Source organism: Neocloeon triangulifer, unplaced genomic scaffold (assembly GCF_031216515.1).
Source record: "Neocloeon triangulifer isolate White Clay Creek 2 clone unplaced genomic scaffold, ASM3121651v1 ptg000001l, whole genome shotgun sequence".
In the NCBI taxonomy this organism is placed as follows: Eukaryota; Metazoa; Arthropoda; class Insecta; order Ephemeroptera; family Baetidae; genus Neocloeon; species Neocloeon triangulifer.
The window spans coordinates 10,013,621-10,036,805 of NW_026775544.1; the positions used below are offsets into that span (position 1 = coordinate 10,013,621).

Genomic DNA, 23,185 nt, shown 5'->3' on the forward strand with positions numbered 1-23,185 from the left:
GGGCTTCTTTGCTGTTGTTTTCGCACTTCCTGTGCTTTCGCCGCCAGATGTCAGCCGCACACCTGCTTCCCGCTGCCGTGGCGCGATCATCCAAGTGCCTGGCAAAAGCCACATTCCTTTTGCCGCGAGCACCAGTGGAGTGCGAGGCAGCACCACTCGCGGTCGTTGCATCTGAATGAAACGCTCCATGGACCTACCTGACTGATCACTGTGGAAACTGCTAAACGTTGCCAACGGGAGTCATGTCCAGCGAAGAAGACCTGGCTGGAGGGTTGACTTACCTCGACGATGATCTGGATGACGACGACTTAGCTTGCGAGGAACAGGAACTTTTCCAGCAGCAAGTCAAAGATGTGAGTTTGAATTTAATTTCAATGTTAATTTTGTCTATGAATACTCAAAATGGATTTATAAATCTCCTTTGAAATGGTTTAATTATTGGAAATATTTAGTTTAAGGAGGTATTAATTTGTTTTCTCGATTTTATATAATCCCTTATTTATATCTGACTCAGATTATGAGATACGACGATACGACAAGGCACGCCTCTATTTATTTACAGTGAATTCTGCAAAAATTCCTGCAGGAGATAATATTAAGATTCTTCCGTTATTATATTGTATAACCAATTAATATATATCTGCTTGAAATTTTATTTATAAAAAAAAACATATTATTTGAATTATTTCTAGAGAAATATATAAAATAAGTGATTGCTTATTATATATTTTACACAGTATTTCAGTAACAACTGGAGTTACTTGAATGCTGAATTTCCATAGCCTTAACCCAAACCGCAAATTCTCCGTGTTTATTACTAATGCACATCAGAGGTCAGCAGGCAACACTTGACACTAATAATGTTTGCGAACCCTTGGCTCTGTTTTGCATGTCTGCTGGACACTTTTTGTGTTGCAGGGGGTAAGCATAATTTCCTTAAGGTAATTGATACCATGCACACACCTCAAAGTCTGGTGAAAACATGTAGAGTGAAAATATCAAGTTTCGATTGTCGCCAGAAAAGAGAGGGTACTCGATTTTCTCATGCTCACCCAATTATTTCGTCTCTTTCATTTTCAATAAATGTTACGACAAACCCTGTTACGATAAAAAATTTGATTCGTCTCCAGTACCAAAAATTTAAAAAAAGTTTCTTGTGACCAAAAGATTTGAATTAATAATATTATTATTTAACTTTTTTCGACGCCTTTCACAGAAGATTAACCGCATTGTTCTTTAATGACTGATAATTGGTCTTGACGAGAATTCTGGTCCATAAAAACTTGCTGTGAGGCTGCTGAGGTCAGTCATCCCGTCTGGCTGCAACAGTCAGATGAGCAATTTCTTTTATAAATTATTTTTAAGTGTCGCTATTAAACGTTTGTACCTTTCGCTCTCAAAACTGCTTGAATTCTCAATCAATGATTTCTTTTCTTTCTCGGAACGCGAGGCGAAAATTTACTTTTAATAGGAGGCGCGCGAACACATCAACACACACTCGAGTCCCACCGGCGATAATTTACTTTCGATTATTTCAAGTCCATTTAAGAGCTTGATTCGCCAGAGTAAAAGTCTTGCATCTCCAACTTTCATATCATCTCGTTTGCCGGCTATGCTAATCTGATGTGGACCATCGCTCCTTTCATTTTCATTTGGCTCTCCCCCAAGGGCTTAAAGACGCATTTTTATTTTATTATTTTTGGTGCAATTGAAATACCTTTAATTTTAAATCCGTAAAGAAATTGACAAAAATTTTAGATTCTAACTAAATTAAAAAAATTTCTTTTGTGCTATTAAATGGAATATTAGAGGCAAGAATAAATTAATTTTTACAAATTAACACTTTAGAAGTTTTAACAGAGTTCGATGAACGTTGGTGGAAATATCAGTGTTTTTACTCCATTAAAAAGCACGAAAATTCCGTCACCATGTCCGTCTAAGCAAGGCCCTTTGTTGCTCCCCTTGTAAAAAGCAAGCGTGAAATAAAATCTTGGGCATAATTCTCGGGATTCCTTCTTCTCATCGAGACGCACCAGTTGACTGCTCCTCGATCAAAAACGAATCTGTGATGCGAGAGAGATGTTTTTTTGGTGGGCAAGCCATGAAGGTCATTTCCCCATTACACAATGGGGTGCTCACGGAAAAAAGCGAAATGCGTTCGAGCTTTTTACTTTGGTGTATTTTCTCGGAAAACGGCGCGTCGTTGCCGATTGAGAAATTAAGTCGGGGCGATAAGAAGTGAAAACGCAGTCGATCGCGAAATGGTGAAGGCAGCTGCGTTGATTGCCGATTTTCTGATTAACTTTTCCTTTTGACAGCAAATAATATTTTTGCACCAGAAATCAAGCACAATGCATTTTCCATAGCTGGCTGCCTCACAATAAAGCAATTTATTCATCGCGAAATTTTCTCCTGTTGCATTATAACATATTGGCAGGCCTTTCTTTTGCAAATTATTCTCTCTTGCGCGGCCGACTGGTCCGTTCACCTCCCGGTCGGATAGACCGACCGCTACATACTCTTGTCCTGCAACCACCTGTGGTCCACTCTCCGCGCATATAAATAAATCTAGCTTGCTCTGCTCTCTTTGTTAAACACACACACTCATATGTGCATTTCGAAACTTGGCTAAAAACCAGCAGGTTCACAGTTATCCTACTTGAGAGAGTTGATAATGCTGTCTGTGTACTCCTGCAAAAAAAACCGCCAGAGGAAATAATCTCTGAACTGTAAATAAAATAGGGTCCCTTTTTTTACGAAAACAAAAATTTAGATTGTGAAAGATAAATAGAAAATGGTAACAAACAAAAAAAAGAAGCAAACAATAATTTATATTGCATTGAAAAATTAATTTACATCATTTAACTGCAATAAAGTAGGTTAATAATAGTTAAAATTTGGAATTTGAGTTGAATTACAGTAATATAATTATCTGATTGATAACTTCGCGTCTTTTATTCTCTCCATCTCACCCAAATTATACCATTTCCAGTCAGCGAATGGTGAAGTTCTCCTCTTATAGGAAAAATTATTTATAATTTTATGGTAAACCGCAGACGCAATACGCGCCATAATACCCATTTTTATGTAGCCAATGCAGGAAGCTTATAATAAATGTCTAAAAGCGCACTTCAGTTTGAAATGCATCTTTATAGTACCAGATTACAAAAGAAATTACATGATTTCCTGCTTTAAAGTAAATTTTTTGGTAATAACTCAACGTCGCCGCAGATATAAAAACTCTATCCGACTCCACCTTGCATTATCAAACAACAATAGGACATTTTTCATGGATACGCAATGCGTGAAATTAGAAGCATTTAAAGCTTAAAGTAGCTTCATAATTTAAAAAAAAAATGCAGTTTCCTGCGCAAAATAAAAACCGCTAAACCGTTTTTGCAGAGTTCGTTTTCTATTCAATTCGTCTCTTGCTTGCGGTCTGTTTATAGTCCAGTCCAAGCACGACTTGGATTAAGTTATTCCATGTGAAAAGGGCGTAGACCGTTCTCAGTAAATCGAGTTTTGAAATTTAATATTGCTGCAGATTGGTGCAGTCGGAAGAGGGAAGTAGAAGTCGGTGTCTGTCTGCCTTTAAAAAGGGCAATGTTTTCGCTTGGTGATTCTTTTTACCATCAGTTTGCATGAAATAATGAAACAGATATATGTATAATGGACACACAAGCGTTCTTCACTTTTCTGGCTTCTGCTGCCGAAGTAGCAGGTGCTCGGAAGAAGAAGCAATGATATAAAAATTCGATGATGGTGAAAGAAAGAGGACGTTATGATTTTCGCGTCCGTGGAACATTGAAAAAGTGCGGCCGTTGGGCAGTTCACGGCCGCCGCCGTTGCATCGTAATCGATTTGCCATGTGCTGCTGGAACTGATTCGTCTGCACCGTGCCATATAATTACTTTGTCTCGTGATCCTCAGCAGGCTTATTATTTTTTAGAAAACACACCAAGCTTCAGATCTGTTTTTTTTCCCCCAACAATTGTGTTTAGAAAAATATTTTAATTTATTTACTTTATTATTTTTGTATTAGAAGTTTACGATCGAGGGTTGATTCATGGTGATTTGAATTTAAATTCGGCTTTTCCTCGATGGGTTTTTGTGAGTTTTTATTGTTTAAGAAAAAAATAATATCCTGCTCTACATGTTTCAGCTGCTTACATTTTTTTTTACGGAAAATTGTAACTTTTGAAAGAAAAATTTTTGAAAAAAATATTTATTTTTGTACTAATTCTTGTCAAAATGATATCACAGCTCATGAATTATGGCTGCAGCCGAAACATGTAGAGCAAGATATTGTTTTTCTTAAACAATAAAAACTCACAAAAACCCATCGAGGAAAAGCCGAATTTAAATCCAAATCACCATAGTTTATTATTGTATATAAATTTATAACGTATACATTTCTAACTTGATTTAAATGTTACAAGACGGTTCAAATTCATGGCTGGCCTAAATTTTAATAAAAACGCTCAATTCAAAACTCACTTCACTCGCAGATTCACTGATTAAAATTTCTCTAGCCTGAGAGCAGGATGAGTTTGATTTGCTGTAGCAGTATAAAATATAAATGTTCGCTCCTTTAGTGCTGATTATAATTGCTTTTGGCCTTTCCCTGACCCTTTTGAGAAACATGCTAAGTGTCCCTGCTCCACACAGAAGTACAATGAACGGCTCACGATGCACTTTTATTTATTATCTGCGTCGAGAATCAGGTCTTCGCGTTCTATGCACCTGTGAAAATAAAAGAGAATGCGCTCCAGCAATTTTGTTTGATGTCGCGCGAGGAAAAGAAATTTTATCCAAATGCACACAAGCGTTATTAAAGTGTCAAGAAGTCTGGCGAGGTGAAATGTATAATAATGCACTTTTCTCCGAGTTTCTTTTTCAAACACAAATATATACACACACAAAAACCCAGACTTTTGTTGCTGCAAATTTCGATCAAAACAGATAATTATCATCCTTTCACATGGCACACACAAAAACACTTTTCATCTCCGCTGATTGATTTTGGCCATTTATTTTCTATCTAATGAGAAGGAGCCCACCCGCGGGCCTCAAAATTCGTAGAAGAATTTGAACAAAAACGACAGCTTTCTCCAATTGTTTTTGAACGGAATTCGATCGTTTCTTAAAATTAGTTCAATTGGAAAAACAAAAGCAAGGAAATCTATCCCAATCAATACACAAGGAAAGTGGCACCAAGTTGTCCTTTTTGTTTGAATCTCATTTTGTTATTGAGAGTTGACAAAATGCTAGGCGTGCTTTTTACGCAAGAGGAACCACCACAATGAGTCACACACTTTTTCCCCATCCTCCCAATCATGACCAGCAACAAACGAGACAATATCAAATCGGATTTCATCGACCTTTCGTGCCGGTGCTGGAAACGCATTTTGGCGTGTCTGTGTGTGGATGGAACGAAAACAGTTATATCAGAAAACACCCTGCTTTTTGTGCGCAGAGCTACAGGGGAAATAAACTTTTGTTTCCTTTCTTTTGCCCTCGATAATAAATTTTGCATTTGATTCAAAAGTTAGTGATAATTACAGAAACGAAAAAATTGTTTATTTTTTATGTTAAACTATACGATTTGTGTTTGGGAGAAGAATATGTAAAAATAAAAAAATACCGTGACTATAATATAATGAAAAATTTCAAGTAAAAATAGATTGTACTCTTTCTCTAATTGAAAATTATAAAAAAATTAAAAAAAGCATGATTTTTAAAAACTTGAAGAAATTGTTTCAAAAGGCCAAATCAACTGAAGGCTTGAGCAAAACAGGTTGATATTATTGCTTGACTTTCCTGTTCAATGCGCTAATAAGGTATGGCTAGCTGCGTGCAAAAAGTTCTTTGACCACGTAAACGCCGCGAAACAACAACAACAATGACCGCACGAGAGCAGGTTGGAATTAGCTGCTTTTTTCGCGCCGATCCGTCTATTTATTTTCGAGTGAGCGGCCTCTCTTCCTGCGCCGCGTTTTTGTCTCATTTAATTCGTTTTATTTCTTGTGGCACCGCTAGCCGTGAACACTATGGGTTTGAACAAAGCTTTTTGTTTTTACGATAGAAGAGGACGTTCTGCACGGATTTTGAATTCAGGCATAAATTATCTGTTTATTCACCCAGGTGCATTGTTTCACCTTTCGGCTTCCGCATTTCTCTGGCAACGCACTACTTTTTGCACTGATAACCTGTATTCACTGTGCACTGTGAACAATTTCACGGGAATTCGATTATTTTTCTGGAGCAGTACCCACCTGATGGATGGAATAGAACATTGCCACAAAGTCTGCTGTAAAATGGCAAAATGCATTTTTTTGCTCTCCAAGTAATAATTCTTGTTTTAAATTATGCAATTTTTTTTATAGATTTTTTTGCAATCATTATATGCAAATTTCGTGCTCCCCGAACGTGATGATGGTATCACAATTCAACCTTCCCTGAAGGACCAGTCGCGGTTTTGAGCAAATTGCACACGCAATGGTAAAAAAAAACGGCGCTATAATATAGGAAAAGAAAATAATGGCGTGTCTCGTTTTTTGTTGGTTTCCATGCATTCCCTGCTAATTGAACATTTCCTCAAGCCTCACGGCTCTTTCGCTGATCTCCAAAACAAATAAAGCTGACAGGCTCACTTTTTACCTTTCAATTCAAGTCGTGAGAATATATAATAAATGAATTACCTCTGCGAATAAATCATTTTTTTTTCATCAACGAGAGACGCAGCGGTAAAGTTTTGGAATTGCAGCTGTGCTTCTATATCTGTGCACCAATCTTTACAGAAATGCAGCGTAATGATGTATAATTTTGATAAGTACAGTTGGGACGGAGGCATAGCAGAGAGTGCCGCCGGGGTAATTGCGCGGGGCCAGCGACATCACGTTTATTCGAAACCCCACCTACCACATCTCTGTATTATAACTGACACTCTGTGCCAGTCGGGGCGATCACTGCGATGAAATATTCAAAGGGAAAAATACACAGGCCTGCCTTATTAGAATTTAATTGAACCCAAAACGCACAACGCCAGTTTGTGGGAAACCAGACCAGTTTTTTTTTTGCCATCGCCGCTATAACAAACAAGATGTACATGTGAAGATTAAAGGATGTTCAAGATGTATCATGAATGAGCAGTCAACTGTTAAGAGTCTAGCGATGAGATGAGCTATTAAATTTAAATGGACCTGAACGGGATTTTGGAAGAGGAGTGTAAATTAAGGGCCGGTTATATTTAATTTTTTATTAGTTTTTTATACATCCTTACAACTAACAAGTCATAAAACCGATAAAAACTTATAAAATTGTTCAATCTAAATAGCTTATTATCTAATAATTTACTTCTTCTTTTAGTTCAGGAAACTTCACTTGTTTAAAGATTTTAAGTTTTAATGCTTAAAAAATTTTATATAATTGATAAAATTTAAAAAGAACGAAAATCTTTAGTAAATGCATAATTTTTTATATAAATAAAGAAATGAAACCATCAAAAATTTAAGAGAAAATGGAAATATTTAATCCAAAAAGTACAATTCCATGATTTTTGGTGCTAATTTTCAATTAGAGTTGTTGCTATGACGATGCAAACGCACTATTTGCAAATAGTCGCGCTGTTTTCAAAACATGAAAGTTCGCATGTCTGTTTGATTCCTTTTGAAGCGCGGAACACGCGGCTTGCCGCTTCAGTTTCGCTGTGGTCCTGAATCGGCCATGTGGTGTTGCACTGCACAAATTCGCCAACAATAAAACGAATCGACGACGCACAAGCAGGTGTTGGCTAATGAATTTATCGTTGGGGGTGACGTCAGAGTCGGTTAGAAAGAAAAAAACGCACTTGACGCCTGTATTAAAACGACGCACCCACACCCAATAAATAAACTCTGATTGTCAATTTAATAAAGCCCTGAACTCATTTGTTAAAAGTGTTGTGTATACACATGTAAAATAGTGAATACAGCATCATGATTCTTAAGTACGAAATGAATTTTGTAATTTTAAAGAAAAAAAGATAAATGAAATATAAAATTAAATAACAATTTTGCTTCATTTCTTGTTTTCAAGTAATATTTTCTCGCTTTTTAGTGGTTTGTAAGTAATAGAAAAAAAGAATATTCAATGAAATGTATTTTATGCAAATATATATACAACTAACAAATAAACAAATTTGACTAAAAGTAAATGACTGTCTCCTCTCTAATTTATTTATTTGTTTACTTAAATTTAATTACAAGCCTTTATTCTTCTTTTATTCAGATTGAAAGGAAATTGAGAAATGCTGAAAGTCCAGCAGAGTATAAGGATATTCAGTCTGTTGCGCAAAACAAAAGAAATTAATGCAGCAGAGAGTGTTTCGTATACAAGAAATTGAGTGGCGTGAGAAAACTGCACGGACAGACGTTCAGTTTTGTTAAGTCTGCAATACAATAATAATCCACGCGTGCACTCAGCCACTGATCTGCGCTTTCGAGCGTGAATTCTATCCCTGCATTTTATTGTAAGACAAATTTACTGCTGAACGCCTAGTAGTGTTGATTTTCTAAACAAACTGAAAGAACCTTTCGGCCTAAATTGAAGTTGGCAGCAAAAATGGACATGCTCGTTATTTGTATGCACCAATGCAGTGCGTCCTTGCTTAAATATAAATAGATGCCCTATTAATAACAGATCAGAATTAAAAAAGCATCAAATCTTGACATTTGTCTTTTCAATCTGGTTATATATTGTGTTTTATTTATTTGCTTTTGGTTTGATTTCAGCTGCAATGTGCAGTCGTGGAAATGAAAGGGGCTTTCGAGGCCGCCTTAGAAAAATTGTCACTGATCGAAGACCATCGAAAGGACGCTTCTAGTCCAACACACCTTAAGGACGACACGCAATTGGCGGAAGCTCTCCGTCTGCTCATAAGTTACAAGGTAAATATGTTTAAAATTATATTTAAGTAAACAATTTGTTTGTGTGAATTAAATTATGGCATTTAATTAAATAGTTTTATTTAATGCTGCAAAAAAAGTACACGTTTCTTAGCCACAACTTTCCTACTAAGTTTTTCTTCTTCCAACAAACCGTCTTATTTCTCAGGCATAATTTTACTTTATTTTAAATTACCAAAAACGCAATATGAGACTTAATTTAGTAATAATGGCTAAACAATAGGAACCAAATTATCCTATTGTAACAATCGGTAACAATTGCTTTTTTTTTATTTATTAAAGTAATTTTATTTATTTATTTTTTTTTTATTGACAAAAGCTATGACAAGTTTCCCCATAAACAAGTTGATTTGATTAAAATTTCTTATGCTTTTTCCGATTTATTGATTATTTTTTAAACCTCAATAAATTTTGTCCTTTCAGAATGAGCTGGACACGACGCAAGCCACTGTTCGCACTCTTCAGGGCCAAGTCGAACATCTAGAACTAGCCGTCAGAACCCTGAGCGAAGAAAGGGACACCCTGACACACGAACTGCTCCTCAGCGGAGCTCTACCCGCAAGGTAGGTCAATAATTTCCCATTTTTAATCTGATCGATCACAGTGTCACATTCCCTGACACAATTATTGCCGATTGGCGCCGCTCTAGAAACAGAAATCTCAAAAACATTCCGATGTGCGTGCCCTGCCATTTTACATAAAGAACACTTTCTTTCTTTCTCCGTTCCCATAGACTCCAATGACTCGTCGATAATTTTTTTTCATACACGCCTCATATAACAGCGTGCTCTCATTTTTCTGGCGAATTTTCGTCTCTCTCACAATTTAGGAACGCCTCTTTGGCATTAAAATAATGCAGTCGGCGTCGAATTGAATGCATAGGAATCTGCTGCCCATGCACTGAGTCTCGCGTTTCTCTCCTGCATTCGGTTCCCATGAGGTTTCACGCTTTAGATTCTAATTTGGCGAAGCCTTATGAATTTACACATTATGGTTTCTTTCCTTCCCGGCGATCATCTCTCTGTATATAATATAAGCAGGCTAATGACACACAATTTACAAATCGCTATATACAATATTTTCTGTAAAGAGAGGAAATGAATTTATGAAAAATCTTAATGAGAAACCATTCAACCAAGCAAATAATATAAATGCAAATTTAGTTGAGAAGCCTTTTTATAATAAAAATAATTGAAAAGGTGTGTCTCACAAGCATCCAATTTTCTTTACAAACAATTTATTTCTCCTCGGCTGGGGTATATCTTGATGAATTCAATTACCTCGCTGCTGACTGCAAGGATGCAAGAAAATATCGTTAACTTCAATAACGGACATGCCCGACACGAGGAGCAAGCAAATTATCTGTTAATCCCATCGCTCATCCGTCCATAAGTGCCCCAGAGTCGGCAGCAAACGAGAAAACGTAACGGGCCGGCCGCATATTGCTGGTGCACAACCTTCTCTGCAAAATTATTAAATTCCATCCAGGTCTAGTTTAACCCACAAATAACAGAGAGCGGGTTCGAAAGAATTATGAATACAAATCGTTTCGCACCGTTTTCTGCTCTGTTGAATTGAAACACTCAAAATATGCAAATTTTTGGTTCTCAAGTTAAAAAATGGGGAGAGCTTGTCTGAAACGTTTTCAAATGCAGATTAGAAAGCATTTCACATGGCAACAGACGGCTTTGTCGCACTTTCGCCTACCTCAAGCATTATTTTGGTATGTAATTATAATTAAAATCCCTCAGACTTTTTCACCAGAATAAGAAATGCGCTCTAATTAAGGCGATGAATTGTGCCGAGTTAAGTGTTATTTCGTTTGATTACAGCTACACAAGTACAGAGAGTAGCTCTCCTTTAATTACGATCCATTTGATAGATTAATTTACCAGAAACTAAATTCCGTTTAATTGCATGCAAGAATAAGTGACTTTTTAAATTTCGAGTAAATTCCGGTCTGCATGGGTACGACAAGTGCTACAAGTTTACAAGCATGACCAAGTTAGTTTTAATGAATGAAATGAAGTGCAGGTGTGAGTAATAGAGCCTGACCCACTCGCTCAGCCGTGTGAACGGTGCTTATGGTCTCTCTATCTTCCCGAGGCCGATCTCGGCGAGATGCAATTATCATTTTATTTGCGGTTTTCAATCAAGGGTAGACGAAAGACAAAGCCTGCGGTGGGGCCCAGAAAGATAGACGCACTTGATTGCTAATAGGCGTATCAATTGCACAAAACTGACCGCAACACACAATTGAAAGGGTTAATCGGGACCTTGAGTATATTCAAAATCGTTTAGAGTCCTTTTAAAAATCACCCTTTGTTTCCGGCTGAAGAAAAAGAGTTAATTTTTGTATTAGAAAGGAAATGAAGTGATTTTCAGCACATAAAAATTTCGCGCAGCTGTCGAGAGCAAATCATTTTGAAAGTTGATACAAATATGTTGAATATTAAGTTGTCAGCAGGCAGATTTTTTGCAATGGTTCCTTTTCTCATGCGGCCATTCATCTCTCAATCCTTGCATCAATCATGTTTTGACGAGACTGCGCTGCTTGTTGTGTGAAATGTGCCGTGAAACCATCATTATATTTATGATGAATGCGGATTGGGACACTTTTCGAGCCGAATCAAATTTCCACGCTTATTTTTCGGACTTGTAGAGCAGCAAAACCACACCAGTTGCTGAATGAATAAAAAAAATCAGCTAGTGTTATTACACATTATGTATTATTTGAAATTATTTAGTTGAATTATTTCAAAGAGAAATTTAATATTATGCTGCAAAATATTGATCCAATTCACTGTAAATAATTGAAATAATCAGGTCAATAATGAGTATTTAATCTCTGTAATCTAATCAAGAAGACGAGAAGGTTATTAATTGAGTTATTGCGACAGTAGTTTTAAATTATAAATTCTGATTTTTTTCCATTTATTTCAAGAGCTTATTTTCTAAGAGAAATTAAATTCCTGCGTGTATGAGTGGTTTGTAAATCATGCTGTCTGCTGCAAAACCACTCCTTCACGTTCTCCGCCGAAAGCATGATATCGTGATTCTGATAAATGACCATTTGAGAGAGATGAAAGGCTTTTCTTACGCTCATTTTTTCAACTCACTGAATCAGCTTGTGGGCGGATGGCAGTTTGCCATTTACTCTCGAAAGGTGCAGTGTGCGTCGAAGCTATTGAGAGTCAGTGGGTAACGTTTGACCTCAAAATTGAATGCCTTTTTAGGACCGAACTTAACACCTTCTGAGCGAAAACAATCGGTCTGCAAACCCAGACGGGGTACACGCTCGATGAGCATCAGCGCCGCGCACTGCATGTTGCCTTTAATTCCTTTCCATTCAAAACTATAAAATGCGCGAGCTGTTTTTATCTCTTTACCACTCTATACAAATGTTTTTTTTTTTCAAATTAAATACGTTAGCTTGGGATAGTATTTGGACTTTTCAAATTTGCTAAAAAAAATCAAATTTCTTTCTTAGGTTTCCAACGTTTCTGTTTTTTAATATTCAATAAATAATAAATTGAGCCCACCTTTCCCTTAAAAAATCTTAATGACGACTGCAGGTTATATTAAAAAAGTTGCCAAACTTTGTTCTCAGCTGGACTGTGGGAATAAAAAGTTGTGTCATGGTCTCTCCTTGTTTGGTGAGAGCCTTTCAATTAGACCTCAATTCTTTTGTGCAAACACACGCAGACTGCAGATTGTGGTCAATAATATAAAATGAACTTGCCCGATATCCAAGCGCCGCGGGAGACTTTTCCAATTGGGCCAGTCACGTTTTCCAGTCAGTCTGAAAGAACTGTCACCAAATTATTATATACTTTGTTAACTGGGCTCGCCCTGGTTTTGCTTCTCGTCTATTCATCGTCCAATTACAATCCTAACAAGCTCATTTCCACACTTGATCGGTCCCGCTTTTGTTTCTCATCTCGCGCGCCAGAGCGGTTAAATAGAAAATAGGCGAAAAATTAGCTCCAATTCCAAACTAGGATGAAAGTCTTTAATTTTTGTGCCGCCGAGTGGAAAAACCACACTGCGGTCTTATTCTGATTTATGTGTTGATTTCCTTGTTCCAATAATAAGACGAATCTTAAAGAGTCTTGACCCTTTTTCTCACTTCCTAAACACACCAATTTCGATAATGGTGCATGTATAAGGTCAGAGCAAAACTCTATACTAATTCATTTCCAAGCATATCCCACAACTGAATCTCCAATTATTTTGAGAATTTCCTTCATTTTGGCCATTTATCATGGAGAGTTTCGGAAACCACCTAACTGTTTTCAAGAGTATAATTCACAGTGTTGTAATACGACGCTGACATTGATGTGAAAGGCGCATCATTAATCTCAGCGACCCGCATAAAAAAATTGCCTTCGTTATTATCATGAGATAAAATTGTGTGCTGGAAACCCATAATTATGCACTTTTTTAAATTTCAATTTTCAATTATTTATTTATTTATTTTTAGTAAAATTAAAACCTAAATTATTAATTTTGAATTAATTAAATTGAAATGCATTAGCAGATATTGTTTTTATTTTTTATTAGAGCGCTAGGGTTATTTTTTTAAGTCACGTCACAGAATAATTTACATGATACTTTTGAAAGAGTTACGTTATGAAGATGGCATTTGATCTAAACGCGCATTATATTGTATGGCACACAAAAGAGCGCATTCATGAAACCCGAGCGAGAGGAATCCCGAGACAGCGCCAGGGCAACAACCTGAGTCATACCCTGACATGAGAGTGTATATAATTTATTTAATCTGCATGCAGCAATCATTCCTCACGACTTTTACATTCTAACGTCAACAGACAAACAGGATCAGCGTGTCAGCAAGGTGGGATCGTCGTCGTTAAAAGTTTAAAGAATTGAAACTCACACGAATAATGTGCCGCTATATTTCAGATTTTTTCCTCTCTTTTGCTAACTTTCGAAAACGTAGGCTGGAATTAAACCGAGATTAAATTTGTAGAAGCCTGATTGAGCACTGGATAGATAAAAAAATATTGCAAAAATCTAGATTGGATTTTGTGCAAGAGGCGATCTTTCACTTTGGCGAACATAAAACGCCGCCAGGCTTACATAACTGCGCTCATTGCACGTAATAATAGCACCGGCAAAATAATAATACACGCGAATTCCTTTACACGTGATTGCCGGCGCAATTACACACGAATATAACTAGTCCTTTTTATACAATCATCCACAGAGAAAGTGTTTAATGCTGCTGCTGCTGCCCATTTATTTCGCTCTTCCTTGTTCATCAAAATCAGATAATACGAAATGAAATTGATGGAAACGTGATCCGCAGGTTCCGAGGCAACGGCTCGAGCGACGCGCCGTCCAGCGACTCTGGGGTCGCCCTTTTGCTAGAAAGAGCACACGCCGCTTTCAACTCGACGCAGCCAAACACGCAAGTGTCCAACCTTGTCCACGATTATGTTGCAGGCCTTACTGGTAATTAATTGAACTTAATCTCTTAGTTAGCTATTTTCTTATTTGAACGGAACACAACTTTCTAATCATTGTAATTATAGATTTTTTTCAATATCATTTTAATTGATGAAATTTTTATAAAATAAAAATGTTAAATTTTGTTAAGAAAATATTATTTTATGATCTAATTTTAATGTTCTTAAAATTTATTGGATTTTGTAAGCAAAATTTTTTAACCAAATTTCCCTTAATAATTTTTGCTAGATTCACCCGACGATGATTCAGAATGTTCTCTTTCACTGGCGGCGGCCAAAAGCCTCAGTTTGTGCACCTCCCTCGGCCAGCAGTGTGGCCTCCAGTTGCTCGAAATGGACAGCACGTGCATCACCCAGCGGCTGCAAGTGGCCAAGGAGCTGTTGGCCCTCGAACAGGACTACTGCAGCACTTTGCAGACGATGCAGGAGGCCTTCGCACAACCCCTCAAGGCCAGCGGCATCGTCCAGCAAACTGACCTCAAGTACTATTTTTGTATTTAAAAAAATATTTTTAATTTATTTTACTTGTTTCTCAGCACTTTGTTTCCGGAAGAGGTTTGGCAGCTGAGAAGTGAACACAGTGCCCTGCTGGCCTCTCTGAAGGCCAGAGTCAGCACCTGGGACCAACATTCTCAGCTCGGAGACCTTTTGCAGAAGCTTTTGGCAGATCCGAACGGCTCTGATGTGCTGAGGTTATACACTAGCTATGCAAACGCCTTCCCCGAGGTTGTGCAGACATTCCATCGACTTTGCAAGGCCTCGCCAGCCTTCACCAGGTTCCTAAAGGTAAAGGTTTAACAAAAAAATTAAAAATGGTTTTAATTAAAAAAGATTATTTTATTTAAATTATACCTTTTGATTTTTTTTTTAATTTTTGTGTTAAATATTTATTTCATTAATTGTCTGTTCCAGTCTTGCCTTCAACGCCCAGCCTGCACTGGGCTGGACCTGGGTGCCCTGTTGCTGACCCCGGTGCAGCACATGCCACGCTATGTGCTTTTGCTTCGCCAATTTCTGCAGGCAACACCTCAGGCGTCACAAGAGCACGCCGCAATTTCCACTTGCCTGCGCAGACTGAAAGACTTTTTGGCCCGACTTAATGACTCGATGGAACACTCTTTCCAGCTGGTCGCCTCTCAAGTGGAGGCTCCCAAACCTCAGCCTAGCAGGTACTTAATTTGCTCTGTTAATTAAGGAAAATTTGATTAAATAATCCATATTATCATTAAAGGGGTGGGTGCAAACTGACCAGAGTGAGGAGTAAAGACTCAAGTGCTTCTTCAAGAAAAAGCAGACCGAGCAGGTCTTCGTCCGAATGGGCCTTGACCAAGCAGCACAGAAGCCATTCTAGTGAGGTAAAAACACTAAACAAATATTGCTCCAAATTTGGCATTGGAAAATAGTTTTTATTTTTTTTTAAATGTAGCAAAAACTAATATTAAAAAGGACCAGGCCGCCGTGGTTTTTTAATAACCTACTAATTATATAAATAAATATATATTTTAAAAACACACTAAATTTTTAAAATTTTATTCTCATCATAGTTGAATTTTATCCAAAAATATTTGTTTTTACTTTTGCAGCTATTCAACTTAAATTGTTTTCTCATTTTAGAGAGTTTGAATAATTAATGTTATATTAAAACATTAAAAATGTTTTATTTTTTGTATTAATTAATAATTAATAATAAAATATACAGACCATTTAATATTAATAATAATTAGTTTTCCTAGCCTAAACCTCAAGTTGCTAATTTTTTAGATAAATTTTTTGTCTTAATTATAATTCCAGAGTGAATTGAGTTCTGAGGAGTGTGCAAGTCCCTCAAGCCGATTTTGTTCGACCAAGAGTGAGCCGAGTCTGCTTTCGCCTGGCAAGCAGGTGGTTGTGCAGGCGGCCGCTGCCTCCTCGGCCGCCACGCAAAGCAAGTACGTAGCCCTTTACGACCCCGCAGTCAAGCAGAAGAAGAAATCCTTCTCCCTGAAGAACTTGCTCACCTTCCGCAAGAGGTGCGTTTCGTCGAAAGACGTCTCCAAACTGCAGGCGGACAGTCTAAAGGGTTTGGTACAGCAAATTGGACGCATGCCTGGCTACATTGAGCTTGTTGTGTACTGTCTCAGAGAAACTGCAGTCTAAAAGCACGCATTTTCAAAATAAGCAACATATCAATTCTGAAAGCGCGGCTGCACATCACCATTTACCACTCTCTATTAATCTGGGACAAATTCATTTTTTTTTTAGCATAATTTAAGGGTGCGATTCCTTATGACTGGTGTTTTCCCGCAAGCCTGTGATTTCAATAATTTTTCTTGCCAAATCTGTCATTTTTATCAACTCTTGGCTAAACATAAATCTCACTTAATTATGTGAAAATTAATCATGCATCTCTTCACGGTGTCAATGCATTCTTGATGTCATCAAGAAAGGTTTTTGATGGCCTAGAATTTTTTCACTTTCACAATACTTTAGCATGTAAGGTTTTTTACCACTTGTGTAGCCTCTGGTGATTAATAAAGTGTAAATGGGCTGTTCTCAAAATATTTGTAAATAAATTTAACAAGCAATAATTTTTACTTCACACACACATGATAGTGCACTGAAGCACAGCAAAAAATGCGCTTAATTATACAATTAATTCACTTTTATGTGTCCACAACATATAAAACGCTAATCTTGCTTATTGTCAGCACAAAAGATAAATTTAAAAGTACAGATATTTTTTTAAATAAAATGTGCACAAAAAAAGCATTAAAACTGGTGGCACATCAATGTCATCCAAAGGCACTCTTCATATTCCATAAAATAAGCTTCTGCTTGAAGGTAATTATCACTCAATTATTAGCACTAATTTAATTTAATCAAGAACCATTTTTTTTAATTCCCCCAACAAAAAACGAAGCACTGACTGTTGCACAGAAAAATTCCTGTTGGCCCCTAACATTTTTGCTGCGCGCATTAATCAACAAAACGTCAAAATTAATGCTAAATTATTGACCATTTCATTATATTTCAGAAATCAGGGGATACTATTGAAGGATCGTGACGGACACCGGCTTAATTCTACCCCATGCTAAAGAACAAAGATAATCATCAAAGGCATCTGATATTTATAAAAATGGATCTTTTTGCAGAAAAGTGGCAAAATAGTTGGGATGTGATGATAGTTTTTAATTTGTGGTCAATTATAAATATATTAGAATTTGAGATTAAAAAAAAAAATAGTTGAAAGCGGTTTATAAAAAGGAATAAAAAGTACAGCGCCTGCAAAATATATTATTCAGATTTTTATTTTCACCAAAATTCAATAAAATAGACATTAATTAATTAAAATAGCCGTTTAGGTGTGAAATATATCAAGGAGTTAGTGAAGGCAAGAGAAATAATGCCTAGAATAAAACCATGACATCCTCAACCGGCTTTCTGGCCAAATCAGGAACAGTTGCGTCCTTTGCAGGGAAGCCGACGGGACAAAGAAGCATCAACTTCTCAGTTGGTGGGCGCTCAAGGAGATTTCTCAGAGCAGGGCCGCAATTCAGAGGCGTGCTTGTCAAACCGCAAAGACCGGCGTTCTGTGAATAAAAAATTCAGAAAATGCAATTTAAAATTTTTTACATCATTTTACCTGGACGGCGGTGAGGAAAATTCCGTACGAAATGGAAACGCTGATTTCGTTGTAGTAATGGATCTTTTTGGTGCCGTCCGGTTTCAAGCTGAACATTTGCTTGAAGACAAGAATCAGGTACGGCGCGTCTGTCAGGTACTCTTTGATCCAGTTGGTCCTCAAAGGCTTCAGGTCGGTTGTCCACTGCTGACCCATTCGCTTTTTGTAGTTGATCTCCTCCTCCTCTTCGATGATTTGCCGCACCTTGGCTTTCACGTCAGGGTCTTGCACAACCACGTAAGTCCACGGTTCAGTGTGGGCGCCGCTGGGACCAGTTGCTATAGATATTTTTTTTTATATTATTTTTCAGCGATTTATTTTTAAAATTTTTTTACCTGCAGTTTTGACAATGTTTTTGATGACTTCAAACGGGACGGGGTCGGAACTGAAATATCTAATTGTGCGCCTGGCGTTCATTTGCTCATAGTACTCCTTGGATCGCTTGAGCATTTCAGCGTCGGAAGGTCTTTTATACTGGAGTGGAATGTGCTCTAAGTCTTCGGGGAGGGCGCTCGTCAGGTCATGTGGATCTTCAATCCATTCTTCCTCTTCTTTTATTTCAGCGACTGTAAAAAAATGAATTACAGTTTATGCAATCGAGAGCGCGTAGATGTTTGACAGGTTGCCTAGATTTATTATACAAGGGACTTTTATTGGACTTTTTTATATTTTTAATTTAATCTATTTCAAATTTAAGCTACTTTTATTTGTTGCTTGTAACAAGTTAGCCTTCAAATTTATGCGCAGTGGCCAACATACAATGTACTTAACCAGGTCAGTGAAAGTGTTTTTTTTTTGTATCATAAGTCATGGTCATCAAGCTTATTGTTAGAAATCACTCACAAATTTAAATTTCAAGTTACTATAAATCGATGTTCACAAAATTTCCCACTTTTGGTGGCAGAGCTAGAGAAAAAGGAAAGTGAAAAAAATCACAGTACACGAAAAAAAAATATAAAATTATATATTATATATCATGTATTATTATAATATAAGGCGAAAAATTAAAAGTACCTTGATCTGGAGTCTGATATTGCTTAGGGGCGCCGTCATTTCTTCCTTGGTTGTCATTTTTTCGCCAAAGTCCTGGGACAAAAATAGCAGCAAAAAAAGTTACTATGTATGGCCAGTAAGTGGCCAGAAATGGCATGTGCTCCAACATAGCGCCGGCTCGAGACTAACTAAGCGCCAAGAATGGGGTCAGGCGCTGGCGTTCTCCGAGTCTCTTGACAACCAACGCAGAATAACATTTAATCAGCAACCGATCAACAAGCGATTGTGTCACATGAAAGATAGCACTGAATTTTTCTGTTGAAATTTCAGCGATAAATTAATAAATCAACTTCTCCCAAGTTAAATAAGCCCCACATTTGTGAAAATAAAAGTATATCACTCTTCTTCATTTCTTCAAATATTTGACCATTAAATATAGGAATTAAAATTAATAACGCTTTTTAATATTTTATAAAATTTGTGTATAGGATTTAATGTTACTTTCAGAACAATGCTTAAAATATGGCAAGCAATATATGTACACCATACTGATCAAAAAAGCTGGAATGCTTTGAAAAAAAAGCGCTCTCTTGTTAAATTTTGCTTGCTTTGGTTTCTGCCTATATACAATATTTATTTATTATTTGTCACTTACAATTGTTTAAAAATTATAACTGATTACAACCTTTATGCTAAGTGTCTCCAATATTACAAATACAGTGGTCTAATGTATAATAATCAATAAAATCAATCAGTTTTATCTCTGCTTCAACTCATAAGACTTTGACATAAATTTAATCAGCCGGATGTCGACAACCGAATAAAGCTTGGAACTAAACATGACCAGAGAGTTGAAGCATCAGTTTGTACATACTTTTATCAAGAATGCAGTCTCATTATTTGGGTGAATAAAAATATATAGACTTAATATCAACGGATAAAAAAAGTAATTTGATTTCTCGGCGTAGCAGCTGCGGTCTGAGCAAGATGTCCGCACAAAGAGATCTTGACAGGAATGTCAATCAATAAAAAGAACAGCCAAGTTCCTCTTTTCATTGCAAGATTGGCTCGTCTTCTCTGTCAAAGGCTGGATTCCTGAAAAGGAGCCACTATGAAAACTCTGATCTCTTTACAAAAAAGGGCGTCTCACCTAGCAGAGCAAAGCAAATAAGGAAAAGTTAACTATGTGCAGAAGAATCACAAAAGTGAAACATGCAATGTATATTTTTATTAGCAACAAGCAAAAATAAATAAGAGATTGTCTATGCAAGCAGTAGGAAATGCATAGGAATATTAGTGCAAAATATTGTCAAAGCTTTTGAGGGAGAAGTACTTGGATGGTTTGGCAGCGCCAAAAAAGCGATTGTAAAATTTTTCTGCGTACTTTCGACAGCACCACAAGCATTTGAGCAAGTCGCTGGGATCATTGGTGAACGAGTCGGTTCGGTATCTGTCACTCGAGGCTGGTTCAGTGCACTGAGAGACAAACTCCATCAAATCGCTCTTTGGGAATCCTTCTTGGTAGAAGCACTGAAATTTTTTCCGATATAAATGACAAATTTCTGAACTTAAATGCATCAAAGTTTGTCATACCTTGATGGTTTCGTAGGCATCCATTATGAGGGAAATGAACAAGCTGAGCACAACATAAATAAACAGGGCGATGAAAGAGTAGAGGTAGATTCTGCAGAACCACCACAGCATCATGGATTTGTCTGACATGATGGAAAAGGTGGCAAACATGTCATCACCGTTTATCAAGGAAAACAAGCACTCCGAGGTTGTCGACAACGAGCGGAACTAAAAAAAAATAGTCATGAAATTCATTTCTTTACCTCAGGCTATTGCATTACTTTCATGTGATAAGGTCCCAGGATCAGCCACCCGCAGAATGTGAAACCAGCATAAATTATCAGTGCACAAAGGGAAAATCTGGCCACTCGAGGTGCTGCCCTTTGCAGCGTCAAAATTAGCACCTGATATGGAAAAAATTGAATTATTTGGTATTCTTTACAGAAATTATGAGATTTGATTTTACATTGTATGTCTTGAAGAAACCTAGGTAACGCAGAACTCCGAACCAGACCAAGAGATTTCCAGTTCCGAGGAGCAAACTGCAGATGTTCCACTGGTCTCCGACAAAATGCTGCAATTTATTTTGTTTATTAATATTACTTCCACCTTTTAAAATTAGCAACAGGAAAATTGAAAGCGAAAGGGACAGACGCAAATAGGTTAAAGTGTTACCAACCCGTACTTTTCTCTCAATCTCCTCTTTGATGGCCGAGCCGAGAATGATGAGAATGTCGTTGGCAATGATCATGATGTACCAAAAGTTGACAAACTGCCAGCATCCTTGTGAACTCAAATCCTTTCCGTAGTAGTTCTTAAAGAAGCGGACCGTTTCCTAAACAAATTGTCTCATCAGCACTGCATTCAAAAGTAACGTCAAAGTTAATACCCATTTGAGCTGTTGCGCTCTGTAAATGGCCCTGCTGCATAGGACTAGGGACAAACTGCATATTAGAATCACAACACAATTCATCAGACTGCGCAGGATTGAGCCTGTAAGGCTGTCGGCTGAAAATGATTCAAAGTTAGTAATTTTAAGCTGATTCAATGCTTAGAAAATTACATGTGTACTCAGCTACACCGTTGCAGTACAACCGGAGAGCTTCAGCATCCAAAGTCAGCATCATTTGACCATCATGGTCTTCGTTGTCAAAATCGATCTGTTTTATAAATATTGATTATTTTATGTGTTTACAAATTTATGGAATGCATACATGAATATCAAATCTGTAGCAGTCTGGAGGGGAAATAGGTCCAGCAGACTTGAAGTTGACAGTTTTGACAGCAAAACGAAGACTGGCCGAGACGAGGGCAGAGAAGTTGACAGTGTGATTTCTCTTGCTCAAAAATTCTGCACTCGAGAAGTCGCTTGCATTCACAGCCACCGTCAAGTTCACGCAGTCTGTAAAGTGTTGGTAAAATCTAAAATTTTTATTTATATCAAATTTAGGCATACGTTCAACTATTTCGCTGTTGAAAATGTAGCTCTCGTTGAAGCCGTAAATTATTCCCTCCTTGTATTTGTTCATGCACAACTCAAGCGGGGTGATTGAATTGTCAAGGGTGGGGTACGAGTACGGGCCAATTGCGTTGGTCAAGTTAGCATACTGAAAGATTTTTAGCAAGTGAAATAAATAAATTTCTTCTAAATAAATTCCTTACACCAAGAACTGCGTAATCGATGGTGGCGAAAAACTCGTCGACTTTGTAGAGAGCCATTGGACCTGTTGCTGGAGGGTAGGTGTCCACCTCCCTGATCGGATCCCAGTCTCGCAAGAAAAGGTGTGAGAAGGCAATCCTGTTGTCCCAGGTGTAGTTTATGTGCGTGTATCTACTCTTCGCAAACCACCACAGCTGTAATTTTTAAATTTCGTAACAAATTATAAACACAGCAGGAGTTATTGCATACCTGAGCAGTGACGAGGAAAATTTTTATGAGCTGCACAATGAACTTGTAAGGAAATCTTCGTTTAGCCTGCCACTTTTCAATCGGGTTCATGAAAAAGAAGCGAAGTTTCCTGCGCATTTTATCTTCTGCCTGGGAAACTGAACTCTGGTGCTCAGCAACATTGCAGTTGATTGGCTGGTTGTGATTTCTTTCCAAATGCATCGCCTCAATCTCTGCAATGTCATAAAGGTTAATCTTGATTTTCAAACGACAATAAATAATGTTTACCATCTTCGCTTTCGTTGGCCCCAGACCAGGAGCCGGACCTGTGCCTCATCTCAGGTTGGGTCTCCTGCTCCCGTAGGCTGAAGGGCCGAGAGGTTTCTTCGGTGCTGTTGTGCATCAGTGCGTTTGCCCTCGCAATGTTCATTCTGTTGTAATGAAACTCGGCTCCCCTTTTCTCAGTAATTCAATCAAAATAACTGGGTTGAAATTTGCAACTTGTTCTGCTGATCCATGGCCGATCTTGAGCGCGAGGATTAATGCCAACCAAAATGGAATTGCTCTTTTTTGCGAGTTTAAAAGGAACGCTAATGAAATCAAATGTATAAATGCAAATTACATTATGAAGTTT

At 37.4% G+C, this 23,185-nt stretch overlaps 3 protein-coding genes across 8 annotated transcripts; 1 reads left to right on the top strand and 2 right to left on the bottom strand.

The window, feature by feature from the left end:
- Positions 1-109: 109 nt before the first annotated feature.
- LOC132202739 (uncharacterized) lies at positions 110-17,704 on the top strand. Of its 4 annotated transcripts, none has more exons than XM_059629995.1 (10): positions 110-353; positions 8,772-8,927; positions 9,369-9,508; positions 14,278-14,423; positions 14,667-14,919; positions 14,974-15,223; positions 15,350-15,606; positions 15,669-15,792; positions 16,229-16,501; positions 17,451-17,704. In XM_059629995.1, exons 1-10 carry the CDS (start codon positions 243-245, stop codon positions 17,478-17,480), a joined length of 1,740 nt encoding a protein of 579 aa, XP_059485978.1. In that variant the 5' UTR covers positions 110-242; the 3' UTR covers positions 17,481-17,704. The 4 variants fall into 4 exon arrangements, with proteins under 4 accessions (XP_059485978.1, XP_059486068.1, XP_059486158.1 ...); XM_059630085.1 differs by having other exon boundaries at positions 16,229-16,496; XM_059630175.1 differs by having other exon boundaries at positions 16,229-16,446.
- On the bottom strand, positions 17,700-19,323 carry LOC132203216 (iodotyrosine deiodinase). Its single transcript, XM_059630863.1, has 4 exons — positions 19,113-19,323; positions 18,434-18,664; positions 18,060-18,376; positions 17,700-18,006 (listed from the first exon to the last, which is right to left on the bottom strand). The coding sequence occupies exons 1-4, from the start codon at positions 19,258-19,260 to the stop codon at positions 17,824-17,826; spliced, it is 879 nt and encodes a 292-aa protein (XP_059486846.1). The 5' UTR covers positions 19,261-19,323; the 3' UTR covers positions 17,700-17,823.
- Positions 19,324-19,559: 236 nt separating this feature from the next.
- LOC132202577 (mucolipin-3-like) lies at positions 19,560-23,094 on the bottom strand. Of its 3 annotated transcripts, XM_059629776.1 has the most exons (13): positions 22,840-23,094; positions 22,573-22,784; positions 22,326-22,517; positions 22,120-22,270; positions 21,878-22,065; positions 21,727-21,823; positions 21,553-21,671; positions 21,343-21,498; positions 21,130-21,237; positions 20,945-21,067; positions 20,685-20,891; positions 20,476-20,621; positions 19,560-20,186 (listed from the first exon to the last, which is right to left on the bottom strand). In XM_059629776.1, the coding sequence occupies exons 1-13, from the start codon at positions 22,979-22,981 to the stop codon at positions 20,144-20,146; spliced, it is 1,884 nt and encodes a 627-aa protein (XP_059485759.1). In that variant the 5' UTR covers positions 22,982-23,094; the 3' UTR covers positions 19,560-20,143. The 3 variants fall into 3 exon arrangements, with proteins under 3 accessions (XP_059485759.1, XP_059485674.1, XP_059485589.1); XM_059629691.1 differs by lacking the exon at positions 19,560-20,186 and having other exon boundaries at positions 20,301-20,621; positions 21,349-21,498; XM_059629606.1 differs by lacking the exon at positions 19,560-20,186 and having other exon boundaries at positions 20,301-20,621.
- Positions 23,095-23,185: the final 91 nt, after the last annotated feature.

Bases quoted from the DNA above. Each gene is read 5' to 3' on its own strand.
- LOC132202577 (XM_059629606.1), bottom strand. From the start codon at position 22,981: ATGAACATTGCGAGGGCAAACGCACTGATGCACAACAGCACCGAAGAA. The intron at 22,271-22,325 runs GTAAGGAATTTA...AAAATCTTTCAG, and splicing joins TCGATTACGCAGTTCTTGGT to TATGCTAACTTGACCAACGC. The intron at 21,672-21,726 runs GTAATTTTCTAA...AATCATTTTCAG, and splicing joins CGGTGTAGCTGAGTACACAT to CCGACAGCCTTACAGGCTCA.
- LOC132202739 (XM_059629907.1), top strand. From the start codon at position 243: ATGTCCAGCGAAGAAGACCTGGCTGGAGGGTTGACTTACCTCGACGAT. The intron at 14,920-14,973 runs GTACTATTTTTG...CTTGTTTCTCAG, and splicing joins GTCCAGCAAACTGACCTCAA to CACTTTGTTTCCGGAAGAGG. The intron at 15,607-15,668 runs GTACTTAATTTG...TTATCATTAAAG, and splicing joins CCCAAACCTCAGCCTAGCAG to GGGTGGGTGCAAACTGACCA.
- LOC132203216 (XM_059630863.1), bottom strand. From the start codon at position 19,260: ATGTTGGAGCACATGCCATTTCTGGCCACTTACTGGCCATACATAGTA. The intron at 18,665-19,112 runs GTACTTTTAATT...ATTTTTTTACAG, and splicing joins ATATCAGACTCCAGATCAAG to TCGCTGAAATAAAAGAAGAG. The intron at 18,007-18,059 runs GTAAAATGATGT...TTTTATTCACAG, and splicing joins TTTTCCTCACCGCCGTCCAG to AACGCCGGTCTTTGCGGTTT.